We start from the raw sequence: 22,424 nt of genomic DNA, 5'->3' as shown, positions 1-22,424 counted from the left end.
ACCTTAGTGCCAAATCCTACGGCTTTTGTACTGTTTTAACTTTCCTTGACTTCCCTTTGGCACCCAACAGGTAGAGCGACCCCTACCTTCTTGATGCCCTCTTCACCTTTGCCTCCCGTGACCCTCCATTTTCATAATGAGGAAAGATAGCTGGCATGAGAAGGATCAGTCAGGAAAATGGTAAAGGGAGTGCAATGGAATGGCCTTCTCTTCCTTCCTGGAAGGTACAGACAGATGGTGGGTAGAGAGAATAAAAGAGCCCAGGCAGAAGACTGGTAGAGGGAGCCTGATGGAAGTGTCCCTCCTTCCTCAGTCAGGAAATAGTGAAGGGAGTTCAACAGAATGGGTGTTCCTCCTTCTACTACAGGCACAGGCAGAAGACATTTAGGCCAAAAAATTAAGAAGTTTGATGAACTGGGAGACCAGGATATCTTACTGGACATAAAAGGGAATTCTGAATCCCCTAAGGATGAGGGCAGAGACTGAGGTTGAAAATAGGATGGTGATCCAGATACTGAAGGGAGGGAGAATGACCTTGGAATCAGTACATGAGAGAGACAGGAATAGAAGAGGAGCTTTCCTGGAGATGGTAAGGAATGATAGAGATGCACAGATTTTGCTTCCTATTGTCAGGGGTCATGATTAAGAAGGCATCTACAGAAAGTTAAGATTCTGTGAGTAAGATAAAACGAAACAATATGGCAGGAAGAGATTTAGGATGTAGGGGAATTTGTTAACAAAACCACTGGCATTCCTGAAGGCACTTCAGCTAATGAATGAAGACAAGGATTAAGGAGAGGTTGAAATGACCTGGACAGATGTGATAATGCAGTAACAGGTGAAAGGGACAAAACATGGCAGACCAGACTCTGAATTATGGATTAGGAGAACAGTAAGATATATCCAGAGAACATGGGTAGTCCCAATTAATATGGTATTCCATTGAAAAGATCATGGGATAGTCACATGAAATGGTAATTACAGTTAAGTCATGAAAGTGGACATTGATCCTGGCCAGAATATGGCTGGCATAGCCATTTAATGCCAATGTCCCTCTTTGTCACAATCCTTGAGAGGAACTAATGCTGGGGCTAGAAGAGCAGACGATCATGACTGCAAGGAGGGTGTTGTTTTTTGGGGAAAAACCTTTATTTCAGACAAATGTTGCTAATTTCACTGCATTGTACTCTTTCCCATCACAACTCTAAGGGGCCACACCAGTGGCAGACATCTTCCTGGGCAGAGGGATTACTGAGTTATTTTCTTAGAATAAAGGTTCTTAACAGGTTTTTTTATGTATCAGTCACAGAGTCCTTCAGCAGTCTGGTGGAGATCCTTTCTAAGAATAATGTTTTAAGTGTATACAACTGAGCACAGACTAAAGCATATTTTTTCCTCTTTATTTTTCATGCTTTTGGGGTGGGCAGTATGGCTAATATTTAAATATCTTTTGTATGAGTCCATATATATTATAGGTATCATATGTCTTGCCTTTTCAAAGAAGGGTAAAGGAGTAGAAGGAGAAATAAAATTTGGATCTGAAAAGTAAAAAAAAATCTCAAAAATGCATAAAGTAAATACATGATTTTACAAAAGAACCAATTTTATTGAAAATATTATATATATATATATATATATATATATATATATATATTTTAAATCGACAGATCTCAGGTTAAAAATCCTTGTGAGTGTAATGGTTGGTAGAGAATAGCAGAGCAGGTTCTGGGGCAAAGGTTCTGGTAGCAGCAGTATATCTGCTCTCCTCTAGAGCTGTGGCTCCTGAGTGGGCTCTTGGTAGTGATGGAGGGCTGAGTGTGCTGCTGTCTGTGATTTTATAATGACTTGTACTGGCACACACGTGCATGAGCCAATCACACACAAACAGTTGCTATAGAGGCTTATCATCTTTATCCCGAAATTCAAATTTTCCGTTAAATTTGAGACTGTTCTTTTAAAAGTTCTTATGCTGTTGAATATCGTGTAACTGTTAAGTATGTTTTAACCTCTTCTTGTCTATCAAAGTTGGGGGTTTTTCTTCTCATGTAAGAACAAATATGACCTTAGCCACAGTAGGTTCACTAACACGGTCTTCCTTCCTCGGGCAATTGTCAATGGCTAGGGATGAGTGTCTGTGATGGGCAGGGGCTGTTAGGCTCCATGTGCACTGGCATTTACCAGAAGCTAACATAGTTGCTGCGGGCAGCAGGAGCTTCACATCATGCAGGCCCAGCAGAAAGAGGAGTAGTTCATTTGGCACAAATGAAGCAGATGGCAGGAGGAGTCACCAGGGCCATGCTGGCCGGAGCAGAAAAAAAGAGAAGTTGCCAGAAGTATGTGCACAGGTGGCAAGGGGTGGGGGGAGGAAGAATGACTGAAAGCTTACAAACCGGGAGTGATGACCAAATGACTAAAAGGAAAGCAGTATAATCAACAAGAATAGAGAAGGCTGTGGGAAGAGTGGGCTGAATTCATCAACTGATCAACCAACAAGTACCTACCAAGGCCTCCTTGTACCTGTCACTGTGAATACACAGACAAAAATGAAACAGTGCCTGCCCTCAAGGAGCTTACCTTCTATAGGAGAGATGGGATAAATATAAGTATGCACAAAATAAATTCAAGATAAATGCAAGGTAAATTGGAGGAGGAGGAAGGTACTTGTAGCTCGGTTGATCAACAAAGGTATTGTGTAGAGGGTAATGTTTGAGCAAAGCTCTGAAGGAAATAAAAGATCCTAAGAGATGGTGAAGAGGGAGTTATGGGGACAGTCAATGCAAAGGGATAGAGAGAAGGAAAGAGAGATAGGAGAAAAAGCATATGGGAAAAGAAAGACGACCAGTTTGGCTGTACTATAGCATGCAAGAAGGGGACTAAGGTGTAATAAAGTTGGAAATAGGCCAGGTTCCGAAGGATTTAAAAGTCAAACAGAGTAGCTTAAACTGACCTAAGACTTTCGGGACACTGCGTATTTGAGTTGGGAGGCAACAGTGAACCACTGGAGTGTGCTGAAAGCCAAATTACTTTAATGGCTGTATATGCTAGGATGAACTGAAGGGAAGAAAAGACTTGGGGCAAATAGGAAACTCTTATAATAGCATAGAGGTGATGAGGGCCTAAAATAGGTTTGTGGCCATCTAAGTGGAGGGAAGGGGACAGATAACATTTTGAGGAGGTAGAAATGATAAGAATTGGCAACTGATAAGACATGTGAGATGAGAATGAGGAATTGAGGGTACTGAGAGGTTATGAACCTGGGTGACTAGAAGGATGTTATTACATTAGAAAGAGGGAAGTTCAGAAGAGGATTGAATTTGCAGGAAAAGATGAGTTTAATTTTGTACATGTTGAGTTGGGGTGACCATGGGACATGTGGGACATAGTTTGAAACATCCAACAGGAAGTTATTGACATGTGACTAAATTTCAGAAGACTAGGGAGGGATATGCAGATCTGCAAGTCATCTTTATAAAAATGTTAACTAAGCCCATGGTGACAGATAATGTCACCAAGTTATAAGAGCAGTTAGAGAATAAAAGAGGGTCTGGGACAGAGCCCTGGGAACAACCATAGTGAAGGGTCACAATGTGGATGAGCCAGAAAAAGCGAATGAGAAGGTAGGGTCAGTGAGGTAGGGGGAGAAGCATGACAGAACAATGTCAGAGAAGCCAGGGGAAGAAAAGAGTAGGAGGAGAGGAGACTATTGTTGGTTGTGTCAAAAGCTACCAAGAAATCAAGGAAGGTGAAGACTAAAATAAACGCCACTAGATTTGACAAGAAAGCGATCATTGGTAACATCTGAGAGAAAAGTCGGCTGGGTGAGTCGCTTGTAAGGAAGTGGAAGTTGTGAATATAGATGCCTTGGCAGTAAGAGGGAGGAGACATGGGATGATAGCATGAGAGGAAGGTATGAGGAAGGAATGAGGGAAAAGCTCTTAAGGATGGAGAAGATTTTCCAGCAATGAAAAATTTTGGAAGTGTATGGGAAAGTGTTCAGAGATAGGATTGATGACCAAATGACTTAAAAGGAAAGGAGTATGATCAAACAAGAATAGGGAAGTCTGTAAGAGTTGGGAGGAGTGGGCTGAATTAATCAACTAATCAACCAACAAGTATCTACAAAGAGCCTCCTATGTACCTGTCACTGTGAATACAAAGACAAAAATGAAACAGTGCCTGCCCTCAAGGAGCTTACCTTCTATAGGAGAGATGGCATAAATGTAAGTATTTTGATATTTCAAAATATCAAAGTAGAGATTATATGGGAAATTGGATTAAATGACTTCTAAGGTTTTTTTTACTTTAATGTTGGCCTGTATGGTTTTGCCTCTTCCTGCAACAATCTGACATTTATTTCTCATTTTTCTTGCAGCCATTTCTGACCTCTTTTCTAAGCATCACCTGAGAAAAGAGAGGGTACTTTGTAATCAGGGAACACTGACGGAACATTTTATTATAGGGCATCCAAGACTGTTGATGATGATAAATGTTCATATTTATTAGCACCATTAGGTTTACAGAGAGCCTTCCTAATAGCAACCGTACTATAGGAAAGGTAGTAAAGTATTATCTTTTCCAAACTGAAGCACAGAGAATTTAAGTGATCTGTCAAAGGTCACCCAGCTGGGAAGTGTCAAGGCCAAGAATAAAATACATGTCCCTTGCTTTTAAGTACAGCACTCTCTCCAATACACACTGGCTGAGAAGATCACATTACAAGGTATGTTCACCTAATAATATGTATATTTGCCTTATTTAGAATATTTAAAATGAATCATACATCACGAATCCTGAGAACAACATTAGAAAGAAGTCTTAGTATATTTAGATATTGTTAGACCTCTTTCAAGGTTTCTAAACATTTTTATACTGGGCTTAGAAATGAACTCTGGTTATTACCTGAATACAAGTCTAGCTATAAATTGAGACGCTCATTCTTAATTTGAAGCGTGATGAACATTTTGATCACAGTAACTCCCGAAGGCAATCTAGGGAGGCACGAAGGTTGAGATCTTTGTTGATGGAGGAGCTACCCACAACAATGAACTTCAGAGCTTCCAAGTATTGAAATATTTCTGTTCTATAATGGAATTATCAATTTCTTAGATGTTTTGCTTTTAGGACATCTACTCCATGCCTCCAAGTTTCACCAACCTAACAGCCTTCCTATTTATCATGCTAATTTTCTATATTTATTTCATCTTCCTTGCTTACTCCCAGTTGTTGCTGGATGCATTCCTCCCTCATCTAGTTCTGCTAAAGTCATTAATATATGCTTCCCTATCTGTTAATTCTGAGGCTACTATGTGCCTCATTTCATTCTCTCAGGCCCACTTTAGCTTTCTCATGTCTATTATCTATGTCCACATCAAGCTTATTATCTCTGATTTTATATTGGTGGGATTTTATCCCACTTTTTTTTTTAAATCTCAGGGCTTTCATTTATTCACTGCACTTCATTCCATTCCCCTGATCTTAAGGAATAAGTACTATAACAAACTATCAAGCAGGAAACTAGTCTACAAGGTAAAATGTAATCTTTAATGGGCAAGAATAATAACCAGGTAGATAAATCCGCATATGCTATACCATACACACACATATAAATACATGTGTGTATGTGTGTGCATGTGAATACACACACAAATGGGATAACAGATTTAGAACTAGAAAGGGCCTTCGCAGTTATCAAATCCAACTCCCTCCTTTTATATATAAGGAAATTGATAAAGCATTTATTAAGCACTTGCTCGATGCCAGGTACTATGCTAAATGCTGAGAATACAAATACCAGCAAAAAAGGAAATCCCTATCTGTAAGCATTACACTCTACTGGGATGTAACAAAAGATAAAGTAGAGCTGGAAATGGGAAGATAACCTATCGGACACAAGGCTGTTGTCAGGGAGGTGGAAAAGAACAGAGGGGGGCACGGAGCTGAGAGAAAAGGTGATCCGGGCCAGGATCTCACCAATTAGAAGAGAGGTACACAGTGTGGCAACACCTTCAAGATGAGAAGGCTGCATGCTGGGGCAAAGAGAACTTAAGTAACTTATCTAGGTGAGAGAGTAAATACTAGGGTCAGGATTTGAACCCAGTTTTTATAACTCTAAATAGGATATTCTTTCTACTAACACTATCTTGCCTTCAAATCTATGTCTTTGTTTATAAAATAAATACACACAATATTTTACTGAATTATTGTTGTTGAGTCATTTTCAGTCATGTTTGACTTGACAAAGATACTGGTTTAGTTTGTCAGTTCTTTCTCTAGTTCATTTTTGCAGATAAGGAAACTGAGGCAAATGGTTGAGTGACTTGTTCAGGGTCACACAGCTAGTAAGTGTCTGAGGCTAGATTTGATCTCAGGGCGATGAATTTTCTTGATCAGGCCCAGCATTCTATCCACTGTTCAACCTAGCTTCCCATATTTTACTGAATAATGCTTTTATATTCTAGAGTAAAATACAGATACCAGTCAAGAAGACGACAATAAAACTGAATGGATAGTTACCATGCTGCAACTTGCATACTAATGTTATATGCAGTATCTTCTTTACAAAGATCTTGAACTTTTAAGCAACAACCATCTACAAAATAATTAAAACAAAAAGAGCCTAACAGGAAAACAGCAGTGATAGAGAAAGAGGGCCAAAGGAACAAAATGAGTGAGAAAGGGCATTTAAATACACCATGTCCTCTATAATAAATATAAAAATGCAACAACTAATTACTGGGGGGAGAGAATATAACCATACTCTCTAGAGTTACTAGAGAAGTTGGGGCATTATTGACCCTAAGAATAGTCTACCTTCCTTATGGCTTAACTGTAGGATTACAGATGGCCATCTTTCCTAAGAAGTGAGTTCTTAGAATCTGGTTCCATAGTTTGGGGTTATTTAATGCTCTATTTCTACTAGTGGAACTAGCAGCCACTCACGCCTGAGAGAGGTGGGGGAATGCTATAGCACCTGAACTCAAGGGGTATTTATTTACTGAGTCTAATTTGTTCCAGTCCTATATTCCTTGTAATGGATGAAACCTGCCCAGAAGGCAGCAATCTCATTTGTGAAAGATCAACATAAAGTTACTAAATATCAAAGTACTTAACTGTATGATAACAGCAGTTAAATGTAATAGGTGATCATAGAAGGAAGAGATCACTGGGATCTAGTAGGATCGTGGGATTTAGAGCAAAAAACAAAATGCAAAACAAAAAAACCCGTTCAAGTGGGGGTAGCAATACTCACAGTAAGGACCTCATGGGGAAATTGGGAGGAACAAATCAGATAATGCACATAGGGTGCTCTGCAAAATTTAGAGCTCTATATAAATATCAGCTATTTATTTTGAGCACACTTTATGCATGCAATGCAAGCATATCCTCAGCACCTCTGCAGTTAATACCTAAGAGGACACACTTTATTGCAGAGTATGTACAACATGGCATTTCTGTCACTGTTGCAAGTTGGAATAAATCCTAAAAAGATGTTTAGCTACTTTCCCTGACTTTGCCTTTCCTTATTTCATTTCTACTAGTGGTACATTAATCAGCTTTGCTTGTTAGGGCAGCACAGCCAGAAACAGACCCTAGCTTGGCTTTCAGGTCTGGTAACTAAGATAATTTGCCACATCAGACCTTTTTTAGGTGAAAGAAAAGTTAATATTTATTTTGTAAAAGACAGCTAATTCAAAATTTCAGATAAATAAATGAATCAAACTATATCAAAACATAGACCAAAGAAACTATTAACAACATAGTACCTTTTCTAATAAATAGGGATGTCTAGCTTTTTTTAGACTTATGGGGACATAATAATTATCTTCAAGCATCTGGATGGTTTGAATGGATGGAAAAGGGATTACACTTACCGTGTTTCCCCGATAATAAGACCTATCCCGAAAATAAGCCCTCCCCTTACTGTGTAAGATTCCTCTAAAATAAGCCCTCCCCCGAAAATAAGCCCTATTGAGATTGCTACTGTAGTGAAGGTGATCCCCTGCGCTACATGCTACATTACGGTACCCTCTGTATGCACCGTCCTCCCCTCCCCCCGGGTGAAACGCACACCGCGCTCTGAGCTGCATCCAATCAGAGCTGCAGCAGTGAGCGCGTCATCCTGTTCTTCCCCAGTGATTTGCTTATTGAATAAAGGTACATTTTTTTGTTCACATTTACCTGTTTATTAAAATTGCTGTCAATGTTCATTAAAACAAGCCCTTCCCTGAAAATAAGCCCTCTGGTGCTTTTCTGTCCAAAAAAAATAATAAGACAGTGTCTTATTATTGGGAAAACATGGGTATTTTGTCTGGCCCCAGAAGACACAACTAGAAACAATGAATGTATGGAAATTGCTGAAAAGTAAAGACTAGAAGTACCAAAAATTTTTTCCTAATAATCAGTCCAAAAGTGAAATGGGCTACCTTAAACCAGTGACTTCCCACAAACAGGAGGTTTTTAAGAGAATGCCAGATGACCACTTGTCAAGAATGTAAGAGGGGTTCCTTCTCAGGTATGAGATCATCTCTTTCAACCCTTCCAAATTTTAGCTTCTGTGATTCTCTCTCTTTTCAAAAAAAGCCCTTTTCTTCTTCCTTTTAAACAGTCAAGGTCCCTTGGTAATTCCAAGTTAACAGAACCTTTCTGCTCACTCTGTTGAAAACCATAGGGTCAGAAGAGTCCCTGATCAGTTTTTCCCTTAGGATTTTAGAAAAGTCAGACTGTAACTACATCTTTTACAGTAAACTCTTCCTTCCACTGTTCTTTAATTTTTCCTATAGCAGCTTTTACTTGTGAGATCTTGAGAATGAACCTTTAACGAGATTCCTGTCCTGAGTGTTTCTACTCCTCTGACTGCTCTAGGAACCTTTGGTGAAGCCATTGCTCCCAGGTGATTTAACTTCTGAAGCTGAAACCAGTGAATGGCCTTGAGTTGGCTTCTTTTTTTTTTTTAAATACCTGACTTATTTTGACATAGAATAAGTAAACTGAAAATGCAAAGTATCAAATCATTCAATAATTATACACAAAACATTTCACCACATGTAATATATATGATATATATATATATAACACAAACATATGTAAATATGTATATCTATTTAAAAGTATCATTAACTTTGACCTTTGTCTTTGTCTTAATGACATACCAGGTAATGGTGTGGGGTATGGACTGCAGGAAAGAGGAACCTTAGGCATGAAGAAGAGTTAAGAAGCTCTTTAAATAGCTCTGGTGTGGTCAGTATAATATTGTCAATCATTTTAAAAATGAACCATCAAAAGCAATGAATCATTTATCACCCTAATTTAGTTGGCCTGACCATGCAGTTGTATCTAATTATTTTGGTAAGTCTAGATATGTATGTAGGTATGTGTACATGCATAGACACATATGTGCATAGTAATACACAGACACATGTTTGTGTACAGTACATGTACAGGCACACATATGTGTGCACAGTACATGCATTGACACATATAACTTTGTAGGGCATGTATGGACACATATGTGTATAAATATTCACATATACACATACACTAAGTATGATATCTCACATAAATGTTTTCTCAAAAGTTTTAGGGCAGTTTTAAGCTTTAAATACTTTTGTTTATGGCTTCAAACTGCACTAAGACTTTCAGATACACAGATACATGAAGATATAAATTGGGTGGTCAACGATACCACCAAAAATTGTAGGTAAAACAAATATATTCTTCTCAATATGTGTGTGTATTTATAAAGGTCTTCCAGACCTGCTGATCATACAGCTAGAATCCATATTCACAGACCTTCCCTGCATTACATATTTCCATCTTGTATCCTTTGAGAAGAGGTGAAGGAATAGGGTTGGGACAATGCTCACTTAAACCTAGCAGAGCTATGTTGTTCACAGTTAATTAGGATGGAGTGCTTTTCTATGGATGAATTTTATGTTTACCATAAAGAATGTGATGATAGCATTAAGTTTTGTGTCAAAAGGGTCAGTTATACCAAGCCTATGCTTTAGAACTAGAAGAGCACCATAGCTGTTCTCTTTTATGCCACTCTTCTGCTTCAATGTATTTCTAAATCAATTAGCCACATCCTAGCATTCTACCTGGCAGATGTTACTTATACATGTAATGCTACTCATACTGTGCTAGAATCATATTCACTCTTTTCGTGGTTGGAAGGATACTTACCTAAGAGAGATTACTAACATTTTCCATGTATCTGTGTGTCTATAAACAGGACAAGAATTCCACAATTAAGCGAAGCATTAATACGTATTACTAGAGACCTACATAGTCACATGTGATACCCACAGACACCTTTATAATGCTTCCCAAGCCAAAATTTAACAAAACATATGTGTGGTCAATTTTCTTTGGCAAGCCATATTTCTACACTTTTTCTATTATTTTCATTGGTCATCAAAGGATCTCTAACATGGAGGTGAAACTCTCTCTCTGAATTTCGTTTTCTTCAATTGTAAAATGGAAATAATTATTATTGTGCCAGTTACCTCATAGGGTTATTGTGAAGAAAATGTTTCACAAATTTAGAGTGGACTTTTATGACAGGGAGATGGCATGCAGTGAATATAGTTGGCACTTAATGTTTATCAAATGAATACTGTTGGATGCAATCACTTCCTCCCTAATTCTCACCATTATTTAAATTTTAAAAAGCATGCAGATAAAACAAGTATAAGCCTTTCAGAACACTTGGGCTGAATTTCCAGCTTTGACATGTACTGGCCATGTGACCCTGGGGCAGACACATTATCTCTCAGTGGTAGGCAACCCTCGAAATTGCAGAGCAATTGGTGATCTGCAATGGTAGAAAGCATATCATCAACAGAGAGTTCTTTACCCCAGTGAAATAATCAGGGTTAGATTTTCAAAAAAGTAATATATGCATATGAGCTAATATTATAGTATCTCCCTCGAGGGTGGTTTGCAAGATTAAATGAGATATTTGTAAACTTTAAAGTGGCATATAGATGCCAGTTATGATCATCATCATTATATTGGTTCTTGCCCTCAAATTTATTGGATTAGAAACTCCTTGAAGGCAGAAACTAAATCTTACTTATTTTTATATCTGCCCCAGAATCTAGCATAATTCATTGAACTTACTAGGCCCTTAGTTAATATTTGTTGAAAGACTCTATCTGTATGAAATCACTTCCTATTTCCCACAGTTATTTTTTTTAACATAGAGATAAAACATATATGAATAAAAGGTCATTTATCATTGACTTATTTAACTGCAATAGTGTCATTTAAATTCAGGTCATTTTAATTGCAGACATCCCAAACAATACATTATTTAGTCTCTATATTACTTCCTATCTTCACTCATGAACTCTTTGAACTAAGACATAAAACCGAGAGAAGAAGCTGTGAAGTTACTCGACTAACTTAGCTGGGGAACACAGAGTTGAAATCTCTCAATATTTCATATACGACACCTTTTCTTTTTTGATAGGCACAAGAAGAAAAGGCTGGGAAATATATTGTCAGTCAGTGGGGAGAATGTTCTGGTACCCTTTTGTTTATCAATAAAACACTCAACAGAAGTATGTGTATGCTCTTTAAGAAATGTAGCTTTTCAACTTGAATTTAACCTGTTCAAAAATTGTGACCTGTTAGAAAGGAGGATAAATCACTCCTGAAAAAGGTTTTAATATAGTTCAGTACTATATATCCTTATAGAAGTCTTTTAGAGAACAGCAGCCCCTCACTTAGCTGATACATGTGGGGGAGTGAAAACTGCTTTTTAATAAGGTTCGACTTAAAGAGCCATTTTTCTTCCATATTACTCTTTCACACCCAGTAGCAATCTTCTTTTCCTTGGTTTTATTCTCTGTCTCACTGGGGATATGGGAGTGGTCCATAGGATGGCTGACTGGTCAGCAATAATTCTCTTGTAGAGAATCCAGAGACAAGGTAGCAAGTTTCAAAATGGAATTCATTGTATTGCAGCATCAGTGGGATCATGGATAATTGAGAATTCTGATGTTACTTTATTCACAAGGTTAAAAAAATCTATATCATGATGAAAAATTTTTAGGTTTTTTAAAAATAATAATATTCGTTCTCCCTCCACAAGTCAAAGCTTTAAAAAATATGTACTCCACCATATAAAATATGCTAAAACTTAAAAAAAAAACTTAAAGTCTGAAATCTTTACTTACTGGTAGATGGAAGTCATAGATACCAAGAAATGGCAGCATTTCACTCTCTCTCTCTTTCACACACACACACATATACATTCAATACTCATTTTCAAAGGTACACGCATACACACTCAGTATTCATTTTCAAAGGTACATCTTAAATTTTAAATCCTTTATTTTTCTCATAATAGAAGTCTTATGATAGTAGAGGGAAAAGATAATAAATATACAAACTCTATAAAATATAAATTAGCTTTTTCCTTCATATTATATCAGAGGTCTTTCTTTAATATAATAAGAGTAATTCCAGACAAACCACAATGCAGTACAGATAATGTGGGTTCTGGAAATCTAGCCTGCTATCATACCAATTTACTGAAGGTTACATGAAACCCGAGGATGTGCTCAGTCTGTCATGTTTTATTGCTTAATTAGCAAGTTGTCAAAAACCAACACCATATAAATCCAGTGATTCTTTTTTCACCTGTTCACTTACTTTTTATTGGAATAATGAGCTGTGGAATGACAGGAAGTATCTTGTTTCCCCCATGTTCCAGCATGTCATGGATTCCTTGTCGAGCAAAAAACTCATAGGGAAATGTCATCTCACAAAGCCCATCAAAAAACAGAGGCAAATAGTGATGGTAATCCAGCTTTTCGATCTCTACCTGAAAACAGAAGTACAAGAAATAAAATGTAAAAATAGCAATCAAAGGCTACCAGGAAAATAAAACTAATGAAAAGTTTTTATTTACCTGGAAGGAGTAAGAGACAAAAAACACTTTATTAAGATTTTAAGAACTAAGTATAAACGACATATAAGATATAGCATATGATTCTATTAGCAATGAGTTTCTATCACTAACCTTTAATCTCAAAGTATATACTTTGAAATAATCTGTTTGGAGATTCCTTTGGACACCTAATACTTTTATGAAATTTCTGTTTACACTTTACTATTTGGTACGAAATTGCACCTGTCAAAATTCTTTGAGAAGTAGAGAAGTTTGGAAACTAGAAAAATTAACTGCAATAGTAAAAATGAATAAAAGAAATTGGGAGAAAACTAGCATCTGATTTTTAAAAATGACACAATAGAGGGCACAATGTTGACTTAGGTGAAACATGGAGACAGTCTTTATTTTATCTCAAGCAAAATTCAAACTCCTAAAGTAATGACAGACTGAAAAGTGATAGCAACTTTCTCCTCAATTCGTTGTCCAATGCCTTCTGCGTCATATTTCTTCTTACTCATCATTTTCCAAAAAATACTTCTTACCCTAGAGGCCATTCTTTGTCAAATGAGGGTTGTTGAAATTGGCAATGGAGCATGCTTATGCTTCCTCATTAGATGGTCAGGGAAGTGAGGCAGCTATTCCCCAGGAGCAGTTGGGAAGACGCCAGAACACTTGTACGTGTAGGTCTTAACAGTTCAAAGCAAGGGACTAGATCTGAGATTATGTGATGTTCTACCTTACACAACAGCTTATTCAGAGTAATAGAAAGAGCTAGGCATCAAGAGACTAGTATTCTAGTCCTGGCCTTGACACTGTGACCTTGGATGAGTCACTTAACTCCTTATAGGCTTCAGTTTCCTCTTCTATCATATAAAAGAAATGAAGTAAATGATCTCTAAGATTTCTTCTAGTTCTAAATTTCTATGATTCTGTGACAAAAGCTAATCTTAGTTGAATATGAGGCAGTTTAGCAAATAGAATAATATAAAGAAAAATAAATAATAGAAAAATAAGAATGAAAAATAAAATTCTACTTATGTTGTTAATTTGTTGTGGAAAGGATTCTGAACCAGTCTTTCAGGTTTGGTACTACATTTAGAGTCTGTGAAATATCCTCCAAAATCATTATATTAACAAATGTAAAATTTATGCTCATTTAGGCAGAATAATGTGAAGGTGGTTGGGGTTTTTTGGCTTTTTTTTGAGGGGGGAACACAGGGCAGTTGGGGTTACAGCTAGTAAGTATTAAGTATCTGAGGCCACATTTGAACTCAGGTCCTCCTGACTCCAGGGTGGATGCTCCATTTGCTGAACCACCTAGCTACCCCATTGCACCACCTAGCCACCCTGAAGGTGGTTTTTTGTTTTTTTTTAAGCATTAAATAAAGAAACTAGAATTTCTTATTTCCTTCCTTATCTCTACACAATCTATTTATTTGGCTTCTTCTATTCTAGAGAAAGTCTCACAATTCTGAAAAAAGGCTCAGAATTTCCTTTTCTTCATATTTTTTATGCACAATCGAGTACCATATGAAGCCACCTTTTCTTCCTAATGCATTATCGAAGTCTGTGGCTTCCATTTGGCCCCTTCTCTGCCAAGAAAATGACTCCCTGGTCATATTTCTTTGGGGCTTCTGATATTTCCTTTTTGGCAGCCTGTCTGCTTTCATTTTCTTCCTGCTAAAATATGGCATAAAGGTATCTGCCAAAACCATCTCTATTAAATACTTCTCAGATAACATATGAATGGCACTTTTGATCCAGACCCAAGTTATCTTCCTGGATGTCTCACCTTTCACAACTCCCTTTCCACACAAACCACACTCCAGGCACACCAACTTTACCAGCTACTCATACTCCTTCAAATAAGATATCCTAAGGGTGTGTGTGTGGGGGGGAAAGGAGTGTAAATAATCTACTGAATCTGGGCCCTCATGAGGTCTTGAGCTATTCAAGTAAAGGTGAATCAGATGGTGATGACACCCTCCTTTTGGATTGTGGAAATTATCAGGTCATTTTACCTCAATTATTATTTACAACTTCCATTTAAAAAGTAACTATATTTTTAAAATGTCACTCTTAGGACCCTGTAGCCATTAATGAGTGCATAATGATGGGATATTTCCTTCACCAAAAAGGATTTGAGTTGTACTGTGGGACAAGTTTGATAAATGCTTTCCATTTCTTCCCAAGCACTCTGCCTTCATTTCAGGTGGTTGTTGCCTGGTGATTATTGGTACAGTACCTAATTAGGCACTGTAAGGAGATGTCCTTTAAGAATAGAAAACTGATTGGAGTAGGGAGGGACAGATCACTTACATTCAACTTATTTTCATTTCATTAAAAATACCTTATCTTGATGACAGCAAGTAAAATAGTTTCACTTTCAAAAACCCCATGAAGTATTGCAGTTAAAGTAACATTTAAGGGGGGGAGCCTACCTAATTACAATTAACTATAACCACTGAATACATCCCCTATCGTATTGTAAGACATCTGTTATAATTTTATAAAATTGATTTAATATTAAGACATAGCACAATAAGGTTTTGAATGGTGGTTTTCATGAGAAATTTTGGATTATTTTGTAATTACTTTTTAAAAAATATCAATAATAGCTAGCATTCATATAGTGCTTTAAGCTTTACAGAGTCAGTTTACTTGTTCCTCACAACAACCCTGGGAGGTAGGTGCTATTAATATCCCCATTTTACATATGAGGAAACTGAGAATCAGAGAAATTAAATGGCTGGCCTGGGTTCACACTGGTAGTAAGTGTCTGAGGCAAGATTGGAACTGCATTCTTTCTGACTCCAAGCCCAACACTCAATGCACTGTGCCATCTAGCTGTCTACAAAGAATCACAGCTTAGTATTAATTGATGCATCATCCAAAAGAAACGGCATGGTGTAGGGGAAAGGACACTGAATTTAGACCTAGAAGACTCTCATTCAAGATCCAAGGCCAGTCTACTGATGTGATTATGGGCAAGTTTTTCAAACTCTCTCAGAGCTTTAATTTCCTCAACTGAAAATAGGATAAAAATACCGATGCTACCCATTCTCACAACTGGGGAAAGTGTTTAGCAAAATATAAAACACTACATGGTAGCACAGTGGGTAGAGTTCTAGAATCAGAAAAACCTGAGTTCAAACCTGGCCTCTCACTCTCTCTCTATATGTGACCCTGGGCAATTTGCTGAACTACTCTCTGCCTCATTTTCTTCTTCCATAAAATGGGGATAATAACAGCACCTACCTCCTCCCAACGTGTCAGGGAGATGAAATGAGGTATTTGTGAAGCATTTCGCAAATTCTGAGGTGCTATATACATGCTATTATTATGGTTATTATTATAAATCTGAGTTGTACTGCTGTGCCTCATTAACAAGTGGAAGTGACAGTGGGTTCTCAAAGAGTGTAAGCTTAGGGAAGTCCTACCCAAACTGAGAAGGCTTTGAAAATATGTTGGGGGTATGAAAATATGCCTGAGGATAAGTATAGCCATGTAAGTATAGGGAGAAGGCATGTCAGAAGCAGATTGGTCACTAGGTGATGATAATGGTCAGTCGGTCAATGTAAATAATGATACTTTGTAAAAACACAACATTCTAAAGGGAAGTAGAATATGAACCGAGAATAAAATTTTATTTTATTAATAATTTATTCAATAATTTATTTTTATTTATTTATTTCCTAAATTCTTTTGGATTGTCAACTTTACCTCTCTAATTTCAATTTCTTGAGTTAGTTTTATAAAGGGTCAATGAAACACTTAAAACATACACAGAAAAGGGCAGAAGAATGTTCAGAAAGACACAGACAAGACAATTTTGGAATTACAGTAATACATAAAAAAAAACTGGAGATTAGTGGTGTCATATACAACACTTGTTTTCTGTACTTTGTATGTATAAATGATCCTGTTTGTTGCTTTTTCAAATAAAAGTATCATGCTCCTTCATGCTAATTTTAAATTTAATCTGTCTTCATTTTAGAAGTAATTCGATGTAAAACTCTGCACTAACAATCTACTCCGGGTTCCATGTTAGCACAGAGGTGATCAGTTGTGACAGTAGAGTATAAGCTCTGGCAGGCCCTGTGTAATGGGAATGTAAATTTTGAAGATCTTCCCTGCACCTAGGCTAAAGTGCACCTGGAGCCTGGGGTGGGAGGCTTGTTTTTCAGTAGATACTTTTTGATTGGCCAGTGGGTCAATAAGGTTGTTACATTCTCTGAGCCAGGAGAAGGCTATATAAGCCCTGATGTGTAGCTTTGTTTTGGGGGCTCACTTTGAGAAGTGTTCTGTGATTTGATCTGGATTTTGGGAAGCCGTTGTTGAGAGCCCCCCTCAGCTTTGAAAAACCCAGATGTTGAAGCCCAGATGTTGATTTGGTATGGATGTAATGGTTGGACAGTTTGGAAACTGTCTACTTGATCTGTTTCTCTGTCTTGATAATTCTGTCTGTATATTCTGAAGTTTGGGGTGCTGACCTTTTTCCCCTGAACTAGGTAAATGATACATATGTTTGACTGATTAAAGTAAGCTTGTTAACCCATTTTGAGTATCTACTGAAAAACAAGCCTCCCACCCCAGGCTCCAGGTGCACTTTAGCCTAGGTGCAGGGAAGATCTTAAAAATGTACATTCCCATTACACCCTGCTAAACTGGAAACACTTGAGTAGAGGGCCAGAATGTCTCTCATTCAACAATCAATCAAAATAAGCCATCCTATGCTAGTGTCCATTCTAGGTCCCTCCTCCCCATACTTGCCTTTTGACCCATATAATAATTCCAACATACTCCCAAGTTTGAAGTACTGATCCAAAACCTCATGAAAGAATATTAACCTGTCCACTATCCCTATAATAAGCCTTAGAGTCTAGTAATTGGCTCAGGAGAGTCAAGATTTAAATAAAAAATTCAGGTAATGAAGCAACAACAGTTTTAATTTAAACCAAATTTTAACTGCAAAAAAAAGCTTTGCTCTTTGCTTTTATGTGAAAACCTTTATGTATATTGACCACCTATTTAGATGATCTCTATTGGCTTCTGGAAAAGTTCCTCAGAATCCAGCCAAAGACATGAGAAAAGGTCCTTGACTGTATAAGAACAGGGTGAACAAACCTAAAGTCAACCATGTGGAAAGACAGATTGTTTCCTCTCTTTTTTCCTTAACCCTCTACACTTAACTAAATGTTTCAATTATCTCCAAGTGTAGAACTAGGAGCAGAAACAAGCAACTCCTTTCTTTACAATCAGTTACAGCCCTGTTGTTTTTTGTCCTTCATTTTCAAAGAAGACTAATGACATCACAATATTGAGGTGGCAGATAAAACAGTGGATGATGAGTGATATATGGACTTGTGCATCAATTTGATTTAAATGAGTCAGGTCATGAAAATTCACAAGCCCCATTCTCTCTTCTAGAGCCATCAAAGTCCAGTGGCAGGACAAAAGTCAGAACTGGGGACAGCCAGGATGCTGGTATCTTCAATGTCTTACTAAGCTCTAAATGCTCCACATAGCTTTTTTCAGCTGCTTTCATGGCCTTTAGAACCAGTTGTTCTCTTCTGCCCATGCTGGGGAGTGCCAAGAGGAATCTTCACATGCTTAGGTTGGCATCCGCCATAACTTGCCAAAGAGTTTGAAGACTGTTGGTCATTCTCAATCAGGTTTGGCCCATCTGACAAGATGGTTTATCAGGATGTGGTCACTACAGCTTCTTGGAATCACAGGTGAGAATTGGGTAACATGTGAACATACACCAAAGGTGGGTGAGCAGCCTTAAAAAGGGCTTGAGGAGCCCTATAACCACAGCTACTAGACATTCCTGAGCAAGCTATACACCATGAGTGAATATATTAACCTGTCTACTATCCCTATAATAAGGCTTAGAATCTAACAAATGGTCCAGGAGAGTTAAAATTTAAATGAAGAATTCAGATGAAAAAACTTGAGTTTTAATTTATACCTTTAACTGCAAAAAATAGCTTTGTTCTTTGTTTTTATGTTAAATCTTTTATGTGGATTGACCACCTGTTGAGAAGACACCTCTTGGTTTATGGAAAAGTTCCTCCAAATCTAGCCAAAGACATGAGAAAAGACCCTTAATTCTATGAAAATAAGAGGAACAAACCTATAGTCAACCCTGTGGAAACCAGACTGCCTTTATTCCTCAATTCTCTAAACTAATTACAAGTTTTGAATCTTTCCAAGAGTAGAACTAGGAGCAGGAACAAGCAACTCCTTTCTTTACAACCAATAACTGTCCTAGACCCCCTTTTTCTGAGAAAAAGTCAGAAAATATTAGTAATGCATGTCAGACATGGGATTTTTCCTGTGAAAAAGGTCACCAGAGGAAGTCATCTTTGTTGCTGCCCTCTCCTATTCCCATAAACTGATCTTACAACTAGTAGATGTTCATCTCTAGTAGGAGAATTGAAAACCTGCAGTATTCCCCATTTCCAGCCTTTCTAAGGCTTCTGTCAACTGTAAATATATTTTTCAATGAATCCCATTTGTTAAATTTTGTATGTGTGCTCTCTTAATTTTCCTAGCATCAGCACTGATTTATCATAAAAATTCACCCATTTAGAGAGGCATTTGCCACTCAATGTAGGAAGTAAAATGTGTAGGAAAATTAGATTTTCTTTTTCATTCTAAGAAAAATCTTTTAGATCCAGAAAACTACAAGTGGATAGTAGGTGATGATTAAAAAAAATTTCTTCAAGAATTTATGAAATCAAACTACTAAAGCATAAAAAGATTATGATTTGTATTGATGGAAGGAATAGCCACAAAACTGAAGCACTGGTAGAAATTAATTCCATAGTCTCCATATTCTATATTATTACATTAATTCCATATGTAGCCGAGGGCACAAATAATGTACTGTATTTCATCATCTCAATTTATGAGATTATGACATTGTTTTCAGTTCTCAATATTTCTTCTCTGTCCTCTATACACTTGAGCTGTGAGCTCTATGTACTTCAGACTGTCATGCTATTTACCCAATGAGTAATTATTCTTACTATGCCTCTTAGAGGCATATTTTCAGAATTGGTACTTTCAAAGGCAGATAACAGTGATAAAGGAAAGGGAAAACTTGAAAACAAATTTGATTACATATTTTACTGCTTATTTTTCCTTTGATGACATATTATAGATGAATAAGTATAAACACAATTTTTGGAACATACTCAAGTACATAGTTTCAGGAAATTGTTTTAATTTTGTGACCACTAGAAGAGAATAGAGATATGCAAAGAGAATTTCTAAGGAGTCTTCTCTCTTCAGTTATCATGTATCAGCCAGGAGACTCATTGACTGCTGCTGTGGAAACATGCATTTTTTAGATAATAAAGGTTAAGCATGCATAAATTCTGGCTCTGCTTACAACTGACCTTTAGGCAGCTGTCTTGGTAAAGTTTTTGATAGAATCTTGAGCCAAGTTTATTTTATAAAATAATCTACTCCTTCATTCCCAAATACATATTTAAGTTGCTTAGTGGTAATCATTTTTAGCTAGAAAGTATCATCCCAATTTACCCTCAGTCATATAGAAAATATGAACGGAAGTTCAAAGGGAAGTCTGATGTTCACTCCTAGTATCTTTTTTACCACTTGAAGTTTCTGGCCTTAGTTTGCTCTTTAGATTATGTAATTTTGCCTTTAAGAGGAAAACAAAGAGAAAGCGAAAACACTCAAAACACTCTAGCTAGTGCCATTATCTTACTCAGAAAGAGTATTATAATTTTATCAAGGGTCAAGTATGTATCTCTACATTCTTTTTCCACTTCACAGAAACATGAAATTCATCCTGGAAGTGGTAAGGCTACTTGGAAAGTAATTTTTTTAGAGCACATATTTCTAAATTCAGAGTTAATCTACATATATATTGATCTTACTAGGTATGACTTTTGGCCCATTCACCCAACAGTGCCTTATACATAATAGAAAATCAAATATTTGTTGAATGTATATGTGAATGAATGTATAACAGGCTTGTTGTTTTTATTGTTTGTTTGTTTTTGTCATTGCTGTTTTTGTTTTTGTGATACCTGAAATGATGTTTAAAAAGTAGAGGGAAGCTTCCCGTAGCAAACATTGGATGGAATCTCTGAAAAATTGTTATAAAGATATGGACGAATCACACAGGATAAGAAGACATAGAGGGGTCCTGTAATCTACCCCAGTGGAGGGGGTTCTTGAGCCTGTGAAAACCATAACATATTGGAGAATCAAGGAATTCTCTAATTTGATAAGTGAATCGGTGCTATTGAGAATGCAATAGCACATTGGTGATTTAAGAGGTTTCTGAACATCAGGAACTTCAGTGTGATGATATTATTATAACCCAACTGTTACGATAAGGAAAAATTGAGATAATATATGTCAGGTCAAGACAATTTTACTGCTTTTGGCCAAAGGCCTTTGCAAGAGTTACAGAAAAATGGGTAGCTATAAGTAATGCAAGCTTTCAAAAAGTAAGTTCCCAAATCCTCCAGACTCTTAGAAGTTCACAAGGTCCTCCAGCCAACTCGTGGGGAGGAGGAAGGAGACCTAGGTGGAGGCTAAAGCCCTCACAAGTGGTTTTCCATGTCAAACTATAGTTACTAGCTATTTTTGTCTCTGGATTGTTTCCTTTTAAATGTATATTGCTATTTTATTCCTTTGCTATATGACCTTAAGACCTTATTTTGATTCATTGTGCCATGGTATGCCAAAATTTCCTAGAATTTCTTTCAGCTAGTTCTGCTGTCAGTTATGCTGTTAAAAGCAGCTGCAGAACTGAAGACATTTTTGAAGGACACAGAATAATGAATCCAAATAGTTTCTAGGTTGAAAGAAAGCCAATCTGGCAGATATCAATGTTTTCCAGTGATATACTTTGATGCAGGTTAAAATATATTTATGTAAAACAATTACTAGCCTTCTAGGCTTCTTTGACTTCAATAATAAAAATTTAGTAAAGAAAACAGAAAACAGTGGCTTTTCCATTTTTGGGATGATGGTGCTTTTAAATAACTTTTTAAAAGGATCCATTTCTAGATTAATGTTGACAGTATAGAAAAGGTGTATTTAGGGTTATTAATAATAATATTGTCTCTGATTAATATAGTGCTTTAAGGTTTAAAAAACACTTTGAATGCATTATCTCATTTAATCTTCACCACAGCCTTGTGAACTAGGTATAGATGTATACTACAACCCCTGTTTTACAGATAAAGAAAAATGGAAACCTTAAGCTTTCATTATAAAATCCTCTGTTCAGTGTTTAAGGCCCTTCACAATCTGGCCTCTTCTTATCTTTCCAATTTTACTTTACTTTATTCCTACCTATATAGTATAAGATCCAGGATCCAGTTATACTGATCTACTTACTCCATGATGGTAGTAACTTTATTTTTATCCCCAGCATTTAGTATAATGCCTGGCATGATAGATGGATAGACGGATAGATAGATAGATAGATAGATAGATAGATAGATAGATAGATAGATAGATAGATAGATAG

The 22,424-nt window shown here is 36.9% G+C and overlaps 1 protein-coding gene across 1 annotated transcript in view; it reads right to left on the bottom strand.

Moving 5' to 3' along the window:
• PACRG (parkin coregulated) overlaps window positions 1–22,424 on the bottom strand; it is a 647,482-nt gene that overhangs the window by 299,182 nt on the left and 325,876 nt on the right. The window contains exon 3 of the mRNA XM_069070397.1: window positions 12,661–12,832. Coding sequence (XP_068926498.1) covers window positions 12,661–12,832 — 172 coding nt within the window. The remainder of the gene's footprint in view (window positions 1–12,660; window positions 12,833–22,424) is intronic.

This window comes from Petaurus breviceps, unplaced genomic scaffold (genome assembly GCF_028583685.1).
Source record: "Petaurus breviceps papuanus isolate PSGF00001 unplaced genomic scaffold, PetGlider_PUasm1.0 90808, whole genome shotgun sequence".
Lineage (NCBI taxonomy): Eukaryota > Metazoa > Chordata > Mammalia > Diprotodontia > Petauridae > Petaurus > Petaurus breviceps.
Note: the sequence above shows the minus strand (reverse complement) of the source record. Positions and strands in the feature narration are given on the sequence as shown.